Consider the following 17,291-nt stretch of genomic DNA (forward strand, 5'->3'; position numbering starts at 1 on the left):
AATTTCCAATATGATGGCCAAACAGATCAGGTAATTTATTAGTTCCATTTTTTTTTAAATTGGAGACATCTTCCTGGAGCCCTGTGTCCTCTTGTCCAACCTGGGTCAGCTGCTCTCTGGGCCTGCTGCACAACTGGTCAACCAGGGCTCTCCTTCCCCTCTCTCCTCTGTTGAATTCTTTGTTTCCTAGATCCCACGTCATCCTTAATAATATAATTATTATTCCTTTATCTAGGTGGAAAACATCCTTCAGTAGCTTCCTGAGAAAGTATGCAAAAGAAGTAAAATTTCTGAATAAAACTTACTTGGCTGAATTTTGGCTCAGATTACAAAGCAAAAATAACAGCACTTTAATACAACATACGATGAAGTAAGCAGAGAAAGCAGCACTGAGCCAGTGAATGTGAGAAACATCATCAGAACATGAGGAATTAACATATTTTGTTCACAGTCTCTGCCCTGAGAAATGGTTGCTTGAGAGCAGTTTCCTCTCATTTTAGAGTATCACGGTACACATGCTGGAGCTGAGGGTATGTGGAAGGTAAGAGCTTGTAACACTGTGGAGGGAGGAGACTAGAAGACTCAAGGTATGAGAACAATACTTCACGTTAAGGTTGCATCACTTCTGTAGATTCCATTTGCGCTCTTATTTAATCCTTACGATAACATTTTAGGGGGAGGCGCCAGCATCACTGTCCCCATTTTACAGCCAGCTAACACAGGTTAAAAGAGATTAAATTACTTGACCAAAGCTATATAACCAACAACGACAGGACTGGGGCGTCAACCCAGGTCCTCTGACCACCAAGCCTTTGCTTTCGATTACGTAATCTCCTGAAAAAGAGTTTATGACTAGGATATACCCAATATAAAACTTACATAACACAATCTGAAATATATTTAGTGACTTCATGTCCTTAATATCTATAGAATAATTTGCAGTTCTGAAAGAATTTTTATGAATTACATCTCAGACTCACTAGCAGCCTATGAAGTAAGCAGGACAAATTTATTCCCATTTTAGAGATAAGACATTTAGGCTCAGATCAGTGTAATGGTGTCTCCAAGGTCACATGGCACTATAATACAAGTCTCATAAAACCTTGTTGAAAGCTTTCAATTATGCTGCATGATATTTTTTATAATTGATAAGCAATTAATATTGATACCATGATTACAAGATTTGCCTATATATAAATTATGCCAATTATGTATTACTTTATATGAGATAATATATAATAAATGCTTAGCACCATGTCTCATACATAGTAAACACTCAATAAATATTAGATATTATTTTATATAGCCAAGCCAAATGTAAAGTTTTTCATGATTCCATTTCTGCCTACTTCTGTAAGCCTTTTCATTGTAGAGAATTATTTTCATTCTTGGGAATGTGGGCACAGGACTCAGATTCCTGGCTTTTACATCATAATGTATTTTCTAACCTAAGTATCCTCAGGGCCTACACTCAAAAGGGAACAAATAAAGTACTTTTTTTTCTGTCCATTCTGTTGTGTCATCCTGCCTTCCAACCATGAATACCAAATGCCCTAAATCTGGGACCTGCAAATTTCTTCCATTAAGGGCCAGATAGAAAATATTTTTTAGACTTTGCGGGGTTTGGGGGTCTCTGTTGGCAACTACTGATCTCTGCTATTGCAATGCAAAAGCAACCATAGACAATATGTAAACAAATGGACGTGGCTGTGTTCCAATAAAACTTTATTTTTTAAAAGAGACAGCTGGTCATATTTGGCCCACAGGCACTTCCAGCCCCCTGCTCTAGATAAGTGAGTCTGAGAACTGCAAGGAATCCAATGAAATGTCGGGAGTGCGGAGGTGGGAGAGGTAGGGCCATGAGAGGGAAATGTATTTTAACATACTGCCCCTCCACACCTGTGTCTCACAATCTGCGATTCCTCCTGTGCCTTGTCCCACTTTTGCCCCACTATCTTCACCTGAGGAGTGTCTAGGCCACATTGTCCTTTGTTCAATGCTTTTCTAATTAGAATTTGATTGTTTTAGATACTTTGTGACTCAAGATAGTCAAAATAATGGACCAAATAGCTTATGTCCAGTAATCCCCATGACCTTCAGGAGTAATAAGTAGTTCAAGTCCAAATGACAGATCAGATATGAAATGGTGGAGGGATTAGAGGGCAGAAGTATATCGTATCCCACTCAAAGAAGTAAAAGACCCATAGAAACACTGAAGACAACAACTGAGGACTTCGTTGTTCACAACTGATACTGTGTACCTTCAACTAAACACTGACAGGTAAAAGCTCTAAATGAGGGTATTTCTGTGGACATGTACACATTAGCGTAGTCACTGCCTCCATATGCTAGGTTAGAAACAGAACTGAGGGTAGGTGGAAGGCAAGGGGCCAAGTTACTGTGGGAGAAGAAGAATAGAAGATTCAAAATACAAAGATGGTAACTGAACAAATAAGATTCTGGGTGTATCTAACTGAGGTGAGGGCATGTCCCACACTACCATCGTGGCTTTCCTCAGAGAGCTGCAAGAAACATGATTTAAGTTTCTGACTGGAGTAGGAGAAATGTGCCCTCCTAGAAATATTTGGGACTGTAAAATTTCACTTCTCAGATTGAAATTTTTAAAATAATTATAATATTTTTATTTTGAAGCAAAATCAGCAATTCTCATAGAACTCTCATTATTATAACTATTCATCCTAACAGGCAATTCTTCTCTTCAGAAAGAATTCATTTAAATTCCCTTTCCTCAATCCTTTGAGTATTTCCTAGACAATGTTAGGAACGCTAAATTATTTACAACAGAATGATAAATATAGGGTGAATAGCAATAAGAATCTAAAGATGTAAAATTAGCATATGGAGTAAGATTTTGACCAAAACAACAACAACAAAAACCTGGTATTTTAGTCAATATTTAGTATTAAGCAAATGACAACTATAAGCTAATCCCATCAGATTGAAAAGAAATAAAAGACAAAATCCTAAGAAATAAAGGGCTTTTAATTCATACATACATGAATCAATTGATTATTAAACAAAGGAGTGTTTTATATATTCAATACCTAGTCATCAAATATTTGTATTTGTAGACCACTATTTAAAACATAATACAAACAACATTTTCTTGTGGTTGTGACACAGTAATTAGAATTTCACAGTACACTTTGTAGTTTAGACTAGCCTTCTTTTTTTACTTTTTAAATTTTTTATTTTTTAACTTTAATTTTTTAATCATGATAAAGTATACATAACATAAAATTTACCATTTTAACCATTTTTAAGTGTACAGTGCAGTGGTACTCACATTGTCACTACTATTCATCTCTAAAACTTTTTCATCTTCCCAACTGACACTCTGCATCCGTTAAACAGTAACTCCCCGTTTTTCTTTCCCCCAAGCCTCTAACAATCATCATTCTATCTTCTAGCTCTATGACTCTGACTACTCTAGGTACCTCATAGAAGTGGAGTAATACAGTATTTGTCCTCTTGTGACTGGCTTATTTCACTTGGCATAATGTCTTCAAGGTTCATCCATGTTGCAGCCTGTGTCAGAATTCCCTTCCTTTTCAAGGCTAAATAATATCCCATTGTATGTATACCACATTTTATTTATCCATTTATCCACTGATGGACACTTGGGTTGCTTCCAACTTTTGACTATTTTTGAATAATGCTGTTAGGAACATAATGCAAACATCTGTTCAAGTACTCGCTTTCAATTCTTTTGGATATATAATCAAAAGTGGAATTGCTGAATTATATGGTAATTCTATGTTTAATTTTTTGAAGAACCCCCTATGTGGCTTACACCATTTCCCATTCCTACCAACAGTGCACAAGGGTTCCAATTTTTCCACATCCTCACCAACACTGTTAACTTTTGTTTTTTTGATAGTAGCTATCCCAGTGAGTATGAAGTGGTATCTCATTGTGGTTTTGATTTGCATTTCCCTAATAATTAGTAATGTTGAGTATCTTTTCATGTGCTTATTGGCAATGTGTATATTCTCTCTGGAGAAATGTGTTCACATCCTTGACCCATTTTTTAATCAGACTATTTGTTAGACTAGTCTTTCTTATAACCAAATGTTTACCAAATTTTTTAAACTTTGGTATTTTTCACTTGATAAATTTTTGTGAATTTTATGTTCTTTACAAAACGGATTCACTGATTCCACAATCTGATATTTTATCAACATCCCTTATCTTTCAGGGTGTATAACTGTTACTTACTCAACATACTTTGACCTTTGTGAAGCTACTATGGTTCAAATAAGGGCTGAAAGTTGTAGTATTGCACTAATGCTGGCTTGGAAGGCCATCCAAAGAAGGAAAAAATTCATTAGCATTCATGAAATAAATGCTATCTAAATTTTATCTAACATTCTTTTTTTTATCCTTTTAAGCATAACATTTCTTCCTATCTAGCACTGCTTCTTTAATTTGTGGATTTATATCCCAGACCTATTACCATAAGGGGAAACAATTTAGTTCTGATGACAGGATTTTTGGACTGTGGCTAAGTCTTGGCATGTTTATCTGGCACGATCTATGAAACATTCGATTTGTGAAGGTTTTGAAATAACTACTGCTTTGACATTAACTAACACTGTCATCTTTTTCCCTTTTGTTGGCCCCAAGTGGTTCTTTGAACTGGGAACCAATATATCCATATATTAGAAATCAGAGACCAAAGGTGAAATCAAATGATTCTAGATTTATACCATATTTCTAGGCTCAGGTTCTCTCTTTGCTTTTAGAATTTTAAAGCATTGAGAAAACAACTCAAGTTCCTTTTCAAGTCATGGGTTTCTCTTTTATCGATCAATAGTACAAGAGAAATGAAAGTGTCTGAGAACTGGAGAAGCTCAAACACATATTTATGCATAAAATTGTGTCATGAGATGGTGCTCACTGCATATCCCTAATTACACCCAGCAGAGTTCTTTTAAGAACAGCAATTTTGTCTCTTTCAGCATAATGGGGAATCATTTTATCCATGTTCCAGTCCAACAGATTTTCTTAATCCCACAGTTTCATAAAAAATTCCCAAGGAAAATTATCACAATGTTCCTTATACCCAGTAACAATTCAGTATCAGCTTTAAAGTGGGATTTGCTATTGGGAAAAGATATTTATTTAAAAATCATGTATATGGAAATGACTGACCTTTTCATTTGTGTCTAAATAATTTAAAATGTATACAGAATTAGTCAAAACACTTTTAGTTTACTAAATATTATCTTTTCATACTTAAAAATTTCGAACACAGATATCTCAGGTTTGCTCTACTTAATGTTATTCTTTACTACCTGAAAAACATATTTCTCCAACAAACTTTGAGTTAAAGAATGTTCAAACAGGACTCTCTTGCCTCAGTTTCAGTTGAGGCTTCAAACCCAAAAAGAATGCCGTAAGTGCCAGAACACCAACGCAGGTCATGCTAAAAGACTATGAAACCAGTTTTGCTGCTCTTAGCTTATCATCCATTTCAGGGTATGTGAGAAAAGGTGGAAAGATAAATGAGACCTTTAGCATGAATTTCCTTACAAAGAGTTGTTAGCCATACAGATGGCCAGCAGGCACATGAAAAGATGCTCAACATCACTAATTATTAGAGAAATGCAAATAAAAACTACAATGAGGTACCAGGTCACACCGGTCAGAATGGCCATTATTAAAAGTCTACAAGTAACAAATGCTGGAGAGGGTGTGAAGAAAAGGGAACCCTCCTACACTGTTAGTGGGAATGCAAATTGGTGCAGCCACTATGGAAAACAGTATGGAGGTTCCTCAAAAAACTAACAATAGAGATGCCATATGATCCAGCAATCCCACTCCTGGGCATATATGTGGACAAAACTATAATTCAAAAAGTTACATACACCCCTATGTTCACAGCAGCACTATTCACAAGAGCCAAGACATGGAAACAACCTTTATCCAGATGAATGGATAAAGAAGATGTGGTATATATATACACTGGAATACTACTCAGCCATAAAAAAGAATAAAATAATGCCACTGGGAGCTACATGGATGGACCAAGAGATTATCATACTAACTGAAGTAAATCAGAAAGAGAAAGACAAATACTGTATGATATCACTTGCATGCAGAATCTAAAATATGACACAAAAAGGATCTTGCTGTGATTTATGTCATAGAGTGTTCTGCCTATGTTTTCCTCTAAGAGTTTGATAGTGTCTGGCCTTACATTTAGGTCTTTAATCCATTTTGAGTTTATTTTTGTGTATGGTGTTAGGGAGTGTTCTAATTTCATTCTTTTACATGTAGCTGTCCAGTTTTCCCAGCACCACTTATTGAAGAGGCTGTCCTTTCTCCACTGTATATTCTTGCCTCCTTTATCAAAGATAATGTGACCATATGTGCGTGGGCTTATGCCAACAAACACATGAAAGAATGCTCAACATCATTAATCATTAGAGAAATGCAGATCAAAACTACAATGAGATATCATCTCACACCGGTCAGAATGGCCATCATCAAAAAATCTACAAACAATAAATGCTGGAGAGGGTGTGGAGAAAAGGGAACACTCTTGCACTGTTGGTGGGAATGTAAATTGATACAGCCACTATGGAGAACAGTATGGAGGTTCCTTAAAAAACTAAAAATAGAACTACCATACGACCCAGCAATCCCACTACTGGGCATACACCCTGAGAAAACCATAATTCAAAAAGAGTCATGTACCAAAATGTTCATTGCAGCTCTATTCACAATAGCCAGGACATGGAAGCAACCTAAGTGTCCATCGACGGATGAATGGATAAAGAAGATGTGGCACATATCTACAATGGAATATTACTCAGCCATAAAAAGAAATGAAATTGAGTTATTTGTAGTGAGGTGGATGGACCTATAGTCTGTCATACAGAGTGAAGTCAGTCAGAAAGAGAAAAACAAATACCATATGCTAACACATATATATGGAATCTAAAAAAAAAAAAAAAAGGTCATGAAGAACCTAGGGGCAAGACAGGAATAAAGATATAGACCTACTAGAGAATGGACTTGAGGATATGGGGTGGGGGGGAGGGGTAAGATGTGACAGGGTGAGAGAGTGGCATGGACATATATACACTACCAAACGTAAAATAGATGGCTAGTGGGAAGCAGCCGCATAGCACAGGGAGATCAGCTCAGTGCTTTGTGACCACCTAGAGGGGTGGGATAGGGAAGGTGGGAGGGAGGGAGATGCAAGAGGGAAGCGATATGGGGATATATGTATATGTATAGCTGATTCACTTTGTTATAAAGCAGAAACTAACATACTATTGTAAAGCAATTGTACTCCAATAAAGATGTTAAAAAAAAAGGAGTTATACAGCAGAAACTAACACAACATTGTAAAGCAATTATACTCCAATAAAGATACTAAAAAAGAAAAAAAAGAAAAAAGAAAAAAAATTTTTTTTTTAATTTAAAAAATATGACACAAATGAACTTTCCTACGAAACAGAAACAGACTCACAGACAGAGAGAACAGACTTGTGGTTGTCAAGGGGGCGGGGGGTGGAGGAGGAAAGGATTGGAGTTTGCGATTAGCAGATGTAAAATATTATATAGAGAATGGATAAACAACAAGGTCCTACTGTAATAGCACAGGGAACTATATTCAATATCTTGTGATAAACCGTAACGGAAAAGAATATGAAAAAGAACATATATATATGTATAACTGAATCACTTTGCTGCTCAGCAGAAATTAACCCAACATTGTAAACAACTATACTTCAATAAAATAAATTTAAAAAAATAAAAGAAAGAGTTGTCAGCATGCTGTGCATTTCACCCTGCCATAGGGTAGGGGCAAGCTGCTTCCTCTTTACTTCAAGCCACATGAGGGACACTTCAAAAAAAGCATCTGAGATCTGGGCCTATAGTTTAGGAATATGAAAGTACATAAGGACTGGACATGTGCCTAAAGAAGTACCAAAAGCAAGAGGCTATGGTTACAGCAGGGAAAGGCAGCAGAACTAAGAGATTTGGGAGTAAACTTCACTCCCAATGGTGAGGAAGAGCAAGGAGGAGTTTTCCCCATGGGCTAAGTGGACAATCAGGAGAGCAGAACTAGTTCATTTTAAAAGGAATTCTATTAACACACACACACTACTATATATAAAATGGATAATCAACAAGGACCTACTGTATAGCACAGGGAACTCTACTCAATATCTTGTACTAATAATGGAATGTTCCTATAACAGAAAAGAATCTGAAAAAGAATATATATATACACACACACACACATATAACTGAATCACTCTGCTGTACACCTTACACTAACACAACATTGTAAATCAACTATACTTCAATTAAAAAATTACAAAAATTAAAAAAGGAATTCTATCCATGAGGGCTGCCTATAGGACAAAGTGACCTTGACCTGAACAGGTGGCCTCTGTATACATAAGACCGCACAAAGCCGAGGACTAAAGAGGGAAAACTACAGTCTGAAGTCTCTGAGGAGCCTACAAAGCTCCCCGTAGGACAGTTTGCCACCAACTGAGCTTCAGGCACACAGGAGGCCGCAATGCAGGGCCCAACTACCCCCATCAAGCACAAGCTCTTTTATACCCATTAACTCACTCTCTTCCCTAAGAGGGCCTGACTCTGAAGGAATCACAAAGAGAAGCAAGCAACAGGGAAGAGATGGATCATGGAGGCATGAAGAAACTGACTATCCTCTTCCAACACACACACACACACTCTTCAGGTTTCCCAGAAGTCAGGCCCAAGCTGGAGAAAGGGAAAAGTCATAAATTGTACAAGAGTCTGAAGTTTTGATTTTAGATTGGACTGGAATTTGTAATACTTGAAATAAAATAATCGGGGAAAAGAGTCTGCAGGACTTTCCTGGGATTTCACCAATGAGCAAGGAAAATGAGTCAGGAGTGCAGGTTTGCAGAGGTAGCGTGGGAAAGAATAGTTTCTGCTTACGCTCCACTGAGCCCAACTTGTATAACACATCTGCTACACGTGTAAGGGTAAAAAGAAGTATTTAAAGATAAAAAGATTATGCCCTTGGGGGATAGAACGAAGGCATAAAGTCACTTTCTGGAGTCTGTCCATGTCTACAGACAAAATATAATCTCAGTCCCTAGTTTTATGGGCTGTGCTTTGAAATCTTGTATTTATGTGCTAAGTTTCTCTTCCCCTGCAGAGACGGTGTCATTGTTTGTTTAAACAATGAGTTTGGTACAAAATGGTAAATATGTTAAACCACACTTTTGCTAGGGATCACTGACTATAAAGTTGGACAGATGACCACAACACTCTAAAATTCTGGTGAAAAAATGTTCTGTTAGAAGGGGAGACAACAGAGACATCTATAATTTAGACCAGTAGTTTCCAGTTATTTTGACTGTGAGGACCTCTTTCAACGTCGTATCTGTAACTGATTGTTTATTCAATCTAGAAATGATGCTTAATGAACTAAACTGAACTATTATTTTTAGAGGTTAAAAAAACTTGCCCATTGTTATTCCATTTGACTTAGTTCTGATTCTTTCTCTTTCTTCCTTCCTTCCTCCCTCCCTTCCTTCCTCACTCCCTCTCTCCCTTCTTTCCTTCCTTCCTTCTTTCCTTCCTCTCCTTCTTCCCTCCTTCCTTTCTTTTGTCCTCTCTCCCTCCTTCCCTCCCTTTCTTTCTTTTCTCCCCTTCAAAATTTTTATGGGTTTAGAGTGCAGGCAGACTTCTAATTATTCTTTTTTAAAAGACATGGTTATGTGGTGAATATGTAGAAAATGATGAAAATATACATATACACAGACTAACTCACTCCATAAGAATCCAAGTGCAGCAGTGTTTTGTTTTGTATTATCGTTGCCATGATATAGTGTTGGATGCAGTTTGCTAGATGATTTGCCATATCCATCTGGGCTCATCATTCTCTGTTATTGACTCTGAAACACCATGGGAGCCTTTAGTAATCTAAAGAAATTTTATCTTAATAGCTACTCTCTCAAACATGAACCTTATTTCAAGACCAATGTTTATAATGAAATTCTTCAATGAGACAATCAGTATTTGATACCCACCTCTTTCAAAGATCATTTTTGATGCAATTTGAATCATATCCTTCTACTGCTCAAACCCCTTCCAGCACACCATGGCACTTGCACACCTCTATGCAGTGTCTTCTCAAGCATGCTGTTCCCAGTTATTGGTATTCTAGAAACACTGGCTTTCTCTTAGGTCTTTAAAGACAGCTAGATCTTTCCTACCTCTGCACGTGGTGTTCTCTCTGCCTGAATCGCTCCTCCCCTTGCTCTTTGCATGGCTGGCTCCTTCTCATACTTTAAGTCTATTAAATGTTACCTCCCCAGAAAGGACTTCCTTGACCATCCCATTTACTTATGCATCCCCTGCTCTTCTAATCTCCACCGCAGTACCCTGTTTGATTCTTTCATGACAGCGCAATTTGTTAGTACATGCCATACTCTCTTCTTAACCTGTTTATGAAGTGTCTCTCACACTAGGCTGTAAGCTCCTTAAAGGCAGGGACCATGGCTGCATTGTTCACTCTGTACACTCAACACAGACAGGAATCTACAGAAGCTCAAGAAACATGTACTGGAGTGGTGGGGGTGAGGGGCAGACAAAAGAAAGGAATGAGAAAGGAAGGGATTATTTGGGCATTTCTGAATCATTTGCTGCTGTTATTTCAAGCATAAAAGGGTATTCAGAATGGGGCTTCCCTGGTGGATGCAGGGGACACAGGTTCGAGCCCTGGTCCAGGAAGATCCCACATGCCACACAGCAACTAAGCCCATGCACCACAACTACTGAGCCTGTGCTCTAGAGCCTGCGAGCCACAACTACTGAGCCCGCGTGCCACAACTACTGAGCCCACACTCCACAACAAGAGAAGCCACCGCAATGAGAATCCCGCGCACCGCAACAAAGAGTAGCCCCCGCTTGCCGCAACTAGAGAAAGCCCACACACAGCAATGAAGACCCAACACAGCCAAAAATAAATAAATAAATAAGGGTATACAGAATAACATAACAAATACTCATGCATCTGCCAGTTGGCTATTTGGCAAATATAGCTGAAGTCCTGTGTGTATCCCTGTCCCCCTTCCCTCCCTCCCCACTCCCCAGGGGTAACCATTCTCTTGAGTTTAGTATTTTTCATTACTATGAATATTTTTATATTTTAATCACATACGAGTAAACTACCAAAAAATATACATTTTATATAATTTTAACTCTGTATGAATAATATCATTCTGCATATCATCTTTTGTAACTTGTTCTCAAAAATTAAAAAACTGCTTTGCAAACTACTTTCCTTAAAAAAAAGACGAGGAATTTTATTTAAAGGGTAAACACAATGTTCTTACAACAAAATTAGTTTAGTCAATAACGTAATGTAATGTTTATCCTTTTAGAAAGAAAGAGTAATGAAGTTAACATGAAGAAAAAAAGTAAATTCTTTAAAATGTGGTAGAGAGCATTCTTATTGCTAAGTGTGTATAATTAATAACATGCACAGAAGACACGAAGGAAAGAAGATAAAAGTTTAAATTAAATTGCTAAGGAAAATATCATTGTACTTCTAAAAGTATAGAAAGGTAGAGAATGGTCACTTTGAAAAAAAAATACTTTGAAAAAATATAGATATGTCCTTTCAGAGATTCTCTCCACCCAGTGGTACACAGGAAACACTACAGTTTTCTCAAAAAGGAATTCGTAGTGAATTGTATTGATAGCTTTTTAAACACTGCCCCCTAATGTTCATACTCAGCTTCTTCTGAAATGACAAGAGGACCGCGCTAATAGAAATAATCAGGTCCTTCCTCCCTTGTGATCAGTGTAGCATTTTTGTCCTGTAGACCAGGTTTCACAGACTGAGGCAATCTCAGCCACACGACGGTCAGAATGCATTAGAGTAAACTCCCAACCACTCCAAGGTTACTCTCATCAGCAGTAAGGCCAACATGTGAGTGAGAACAGACTATTTGGGCTTGGAAAGCACTGACAAGACATCAATACCACTGGGAAACATCAGGAAAGTCTAGGATCCCCATAATAACATGTGCAACTTTAGACTGATCTAATCAGTCTCATTAAAAAAAAAACAAACATTGATTACCAAGAATATCAAACTTCTAAAAAAAGAGAGATGGCCCTTGCTTTATATACACACAAACTCATGACTCACAAATGACGGCTGCTTCCAAAAGAATCCGCTGAAATTTAGACTCCCTGATGAGCAACTCTGCTCATGACTCCCACCGCTGCCAATATGATCCACAACAAATGAAAGAGAATAACAAAAATATATATTCTCAAGGAGACCTGTTCAGTGTCTTGTAATCACAAAGTCCATGTCATCACTTAACAATGATACATGTCTAAACAGAGAAAGCGTAGAAGCACTTAACACCAAGTCAAGAAGCCTGAGTTTTAAACCCATTTGCCGTTAAATAGCTGTGTGACCTTAGGTCTCTTAGCTGTTCTGGGTCTGTTTCCTTATCAGGAAATAAAGGAGAGAGAGCTGTGTGAATGTTTTTCTAACCATTGTCAGGAGGTGGGGATACACAGGAGTATAGAATAAAGAGGGCTGCTTTTTCAGACTACACATGCCTCTCCCCATCACCCCTTCATGCCCCATCCCTATTACCGAAAAGCATATGATACTCCCATTTTTCCCTCAGCTGAGAACTACTGGATTATATAATCTATCTCTAAGGGACTTTGCCACACTAAAATGTTAGTACAGGATCTGAGAACTGGAAGAAAACTTATGAGATTCTCCAGTCACAAGACAAGGTCCAGAAGAACTTTTGATTCTAACCGTAGTTAGATACAGATGTGAAACTTTGGGAAAGTGTGAGGCTTCCCAAGTGGATTAGCATTTCATTTAGCTGGGTGATGTGATGAAATACATTATTATTCCCAATCTTCACCCTTCCCGGATCCCATGCCCTTTTCCATGCGACTTTGTAGTTCCTGCCACTAGAGTATTATATTTAACCACCTCTTGGTATTAGGCTTGGCCATATGACTTGCCTTGACCAAATGAATACTAGCAGATGTGATGTGAGCAGAGACAGGCTTTAAACGTGCTTGTGAGATTAAGTTTGTTCTCTTGTGCTCTTGCCTTTCACTATGAGGAGAACACGTACTTGGTAGCCACTGGTCCAAGGAGTGTAAGACACGTGCAGAGCAGACCTGCAACTTGGAGCCAAACCTAACGAGTCTAGATCAGTTGAATCCCAGCCAATCCACATTTACGACAATGAGAAATAAATACTTACTGTCATGTAAGATTTTGCATTTGTTAGCTATGTAGAATTTTTATGGTTATAGGGTAATTCAGAAGAGTTCACCTATTTTAATATTTTAGACCTCAACATTTCCATTAGATTGTGAGATTTTAAGGAAAAATCTCTCCCTCTCTCACACACATATAAGTATTCGATACACAGACACAAAAACAAAAGTGTGATTACAGATCTATAAAATAGTACATCTGAAAAAGAGTCAGGTCTAGCGGCAAAGATCTACCATGTACAGAACCTATCTCTCGTGCTGCTCAGTAGAGAAGTTAATGATCGCTGGGCTCTTTGATCTAAATCTAAAATAATAACAATTGTCCAAATATTGCAATTACAGCTTATTTTATATGAAAATACCACCACACAGACAATTACACCATGAAAAGCACTATTTATACTAAAGTAATGTGTCACAGTCAAAGTATTATAATATCTCAATTAACCTTAACACACAGAAATAGGAGTATTTTGGTTCTTATAATTTTACGAAAAACAAATATTTTTAAGATAACATTTTTGTGGCTTTTATAGTAAAACAAGATATTCAGATACCTATTTTGAGATAAATTTACCGAAATATAAGGAGTAAAGTTTTTGTTTGGTTCCCTTTTAAAATATTTTTTAAATGTACTAGTTCCCTTACTGCCTTAGGAAAAAACCTAAGGCATAGGGACCTAATGACAATAAGTGAATATTTACTTCATGGTATGGACTCTTTTGATACCTTAAAGCAATGATCATTACGTTAATACTATGGACGAACTACATAAGAAATAACAGATGAGGCCAACTATGCCCTAACCCCAGGCTATCCTCTGAAAGTTTCTTTGGAAAATGTAAACATAACGTTTACCACTTACACTTATTTCTGAAAAGTAGAATGCAAAAAAAAAAAAAAAAAATGGCAGCTATTAAAAACTCTTTAGCCAAGTTCTGATTATTCATTCATTGAGGTAAGAAACTCCCTACCATGTGCTCTATACTGTGTGCTGAACAAGAGCCTGCAGGATAGTGGGGGAGACAGACAAGTAAAGAGTAAAATATGATAGACAACAGCCAACCCAATCTTCAGGGATCGAGAGAAAAAGTCTGCACAGAAGCAAAGACATCCAAGGTGAGATCTAAAGGACAAAGACAGAGTCACCGGGTGTGGCAGGGGATTAGTGTTCCAAGCGATGGGAACATCGTGTGTAAAGGCTCTGCCCTGAGAGCGAGTGTGGTGCATTTAGGAGATGCGAGTAATTCAGGTCCAACGTGCTTTATGCTTTATGCTTTTCTGCTTAAACTGTCTATGAAAATAAACCCTTTCCTCACTTCGCCTCTGGGCTCTCCTCCCACCTTGTTGACAATTCCTTCACGACTTCCTTCACTGCGTCATCATCATCTCCTAAACATCTACTCGTGGGAGTGCATCAGGCTCAGCCACTCAGACTCTCCTTTTTCTATCTACACTCACTCTGTAAAAGATCAAATACAGGCTTCAAATACCATGTATTTGCTCATAACTATAAAATTTTACATCTCCTGACTCTTAGATCCAAGCCCTTACTCTACATTTCAAGCTAGACTTGGACTTGACATTCCAAGTCCAACGTGATGTTCTCCCTCCCAAAGCTTCTTTCCACAGTCCTCCTCGACTCTGTAAACAGCAATTCTTCTAATCGCTCAGGCCCAGACCCTAGAGTCATCCTTAACTCTAGTCTTTCTCTGATACTCACATCTCATCCATCTGCAAACTTTACCCCCTTTTCTCGAAAACATTTAGAATTCTATCACTCTTTAACTACCTCGACCACTGCTACCCTAATTCAAGCCCCCATCATCTCTAGCCTGGACTATTTCAATAGCTTCGTAATTGTTCTCCCACTACCCTTGTCCTCGACAGTCTATTCTTAACACAGTAGCTAGAGTGATCCTTTTAAAAATATGTCAGGTCGCATCATTCCTCTGCTTAAAACTCTCCATTAGCTTACAATCTTACTCGAAGTAAAAGCCTAATTCCTTAAGAGCAGCCCACAAGCCCTTACTAACCATCATCTTACTAACCATTATCTCCCTGATTTTCTTCCTACTACATTCCCCCTCGCTCACTCTGTTTCAGCCATCCCTGCTGGTCCTCAAACAGGCCCAGCACAGTCTTGCCCCAGGTCCTTTGCACTTGCTGTTTCCCTTGCCCGAAACCCTCATTGCCAATAATGATACGATTCACTCCTTTACTTCATTCAGGTCTCGGCTTAAATGTCCCCTTTATCAATGAAGCCTTGTCTCACCTCCCAGTATAAAATAGACCCTCCTCACCTCATTCCCCTTGCCCTGTTTAATTTCACTCTTTTGACCTTATCACTACTGCACTCAATTACAAAAAACAAAACACAAAAGAATGTGTTTACTTATTTACTATCTATCTCCTTAACCTAGAATGTAAATCTGCTGGAGAGCATAGATATGTGTTATTCATTGCTGTATCTCAGAACCTTAGAATACTGCCTGGCAGATCATAGGCCTGCAGTAAATATTTGGTGGATGAATTAATAAAATCTGAAAATCTTATAAATTATTCTGACGAAAGCTATTAATGTAACTTTCTATTTTAAGAATAACTTTTTAATACTGTATCCCTAATTAATAGTTAAGTGCTTATAAACTATGTAAAGATAACTAATACAATGACTTTTTTCCCTTTAGCCTAAAGACATACTTATACACACACAAACACACACACAGAGTTCACCATCAAGGGCTGAACAATCTAAAAGACTTTATAGCACTCTTTTCCTTCAGTTGGCTTTAGCACTTTTGAATATATTGAAGCGATATGTTGAGATCCTATGTTATCTTAAAGCCAATTAATATTTCACCTGTAATTCTACATATAAGTTAATAATAGTACCTTGTCAGTATTTGTGAAATATCAATAGAAAAATTGGCAAAACTACAGGCAGACAATTCACAGAAGAAATATGAAAAATGTTCATTTAGGTTAATGTTTTTTAGTGATTAATTTTCAACAACCTAAAATGGCTTGGCAGGCAGGGAGAGCAGAACCACGTCAAGAAAACCAACACTAGCGAGAGGTTTCTTATATACAGAAAGAGACACAGAAACTGGAAAACCTCGCCACTGACGAGGGTGTGGTGCTGAAATACCTGTGATGGAACAGTAGACTATGTGAGGCGCTATCACGTCTATATCTTCATAGCCCAGCCCCATTGCAGACAATTTGCCAGGGACATAGTTTTCCACAAATACATCGCAAACAGCTGCAAGCTGAAAGAAGAGGTGAAGATGAGTCAGACTTCTTAAGGGACTTCCCAGCTTTCAACAAACCCCCACATGATAGAATTCTGATTTCAGGAAACACAATTGATCCTCGCTTTGTAAAAGCTCAGAAAAATCACAGGAAAAGTAGAATTACAAAGTATTCTTAGATAAACATGAAGGCTCTGGTCAACTACTTGAGGTATGACTGCCAGTAAAACAATGGCTATTAAAATTTTCAGTTACTACCATGGTATTAAGTGGATTCTGCTTACATTAAATGTAAGAAATATCTAGGCTACATGGTCCATCTAAATATATTCTCAGAAGTTTAGGTAAAAAAATTAGAATATAGGTACATAAAATATATGAAAAATATCTTTTAACCCCTTTAAAATAAAACTAAATACAATGTCTTTACTACTCCATCCTTATTATGTAATATTCCTCATTACAACATGTACATATAGGCACTTAATACATGTAAACATGATTCTGAATTGCTTTCACACTTTCCAGATGCTTTCTTTCCAAAGAGTTTTAAATGTATTTAATGAACTATTTTTAAAAAAAAAACTGCTAAACTATAACCCAGTAAATCAGTAACTGTCAGAAACAAAACCCCAACTCTGATTCCCAGATCACTGCAACAAGCCATCGTAAACCTTAATCTTAAAATTCTTTACAAAATTTCAATAGTGACTACATATC

The 17,291-nt window shown here is 37.5% G+C and overlaps 1 protein-coding gene across 2 annotated transcripts in view; it reads right to left on the reverse strand.

Annotated features, from left to right (window-relative positions):
* Positions 1-17,291, reverse strand: part of SUGCT (succinyl-CoA:glutarate-CoA transferase) — a 679,336-nt gene that overhangs the window by 638,225 nt on the left and 23,820 nt on the right. For both annotated transcript variants that reach the window (XM_068550340.1, XM_068550339.1), the window contains exon 6: positions 16,469-16,589. In XM_068550340.1, the coding sequence (XP_068406441.1) occupies positions 16,469-16,589 (121 nt within the window). The remainder of the gene's footprint in view (positions 1-16,468; positions 16,590-17,291) is intronic.

This window comes from Eschrichtius robustus, chromosome 8 (assembly GCF_028021215.1).
Source record: "Eschrichtius robustus isolate mEscRob2 chromosome 8, mEscRob2.pri, whole genome shotgun sequence".
In the NCBI taxonomy this organism is placed as follows: Eukaryota; Metazoa; Chordata; class Mammalia; order Artiodactyla; family Eschrichtiidae; genus Eschrichtius; species Eschrichtius robustus.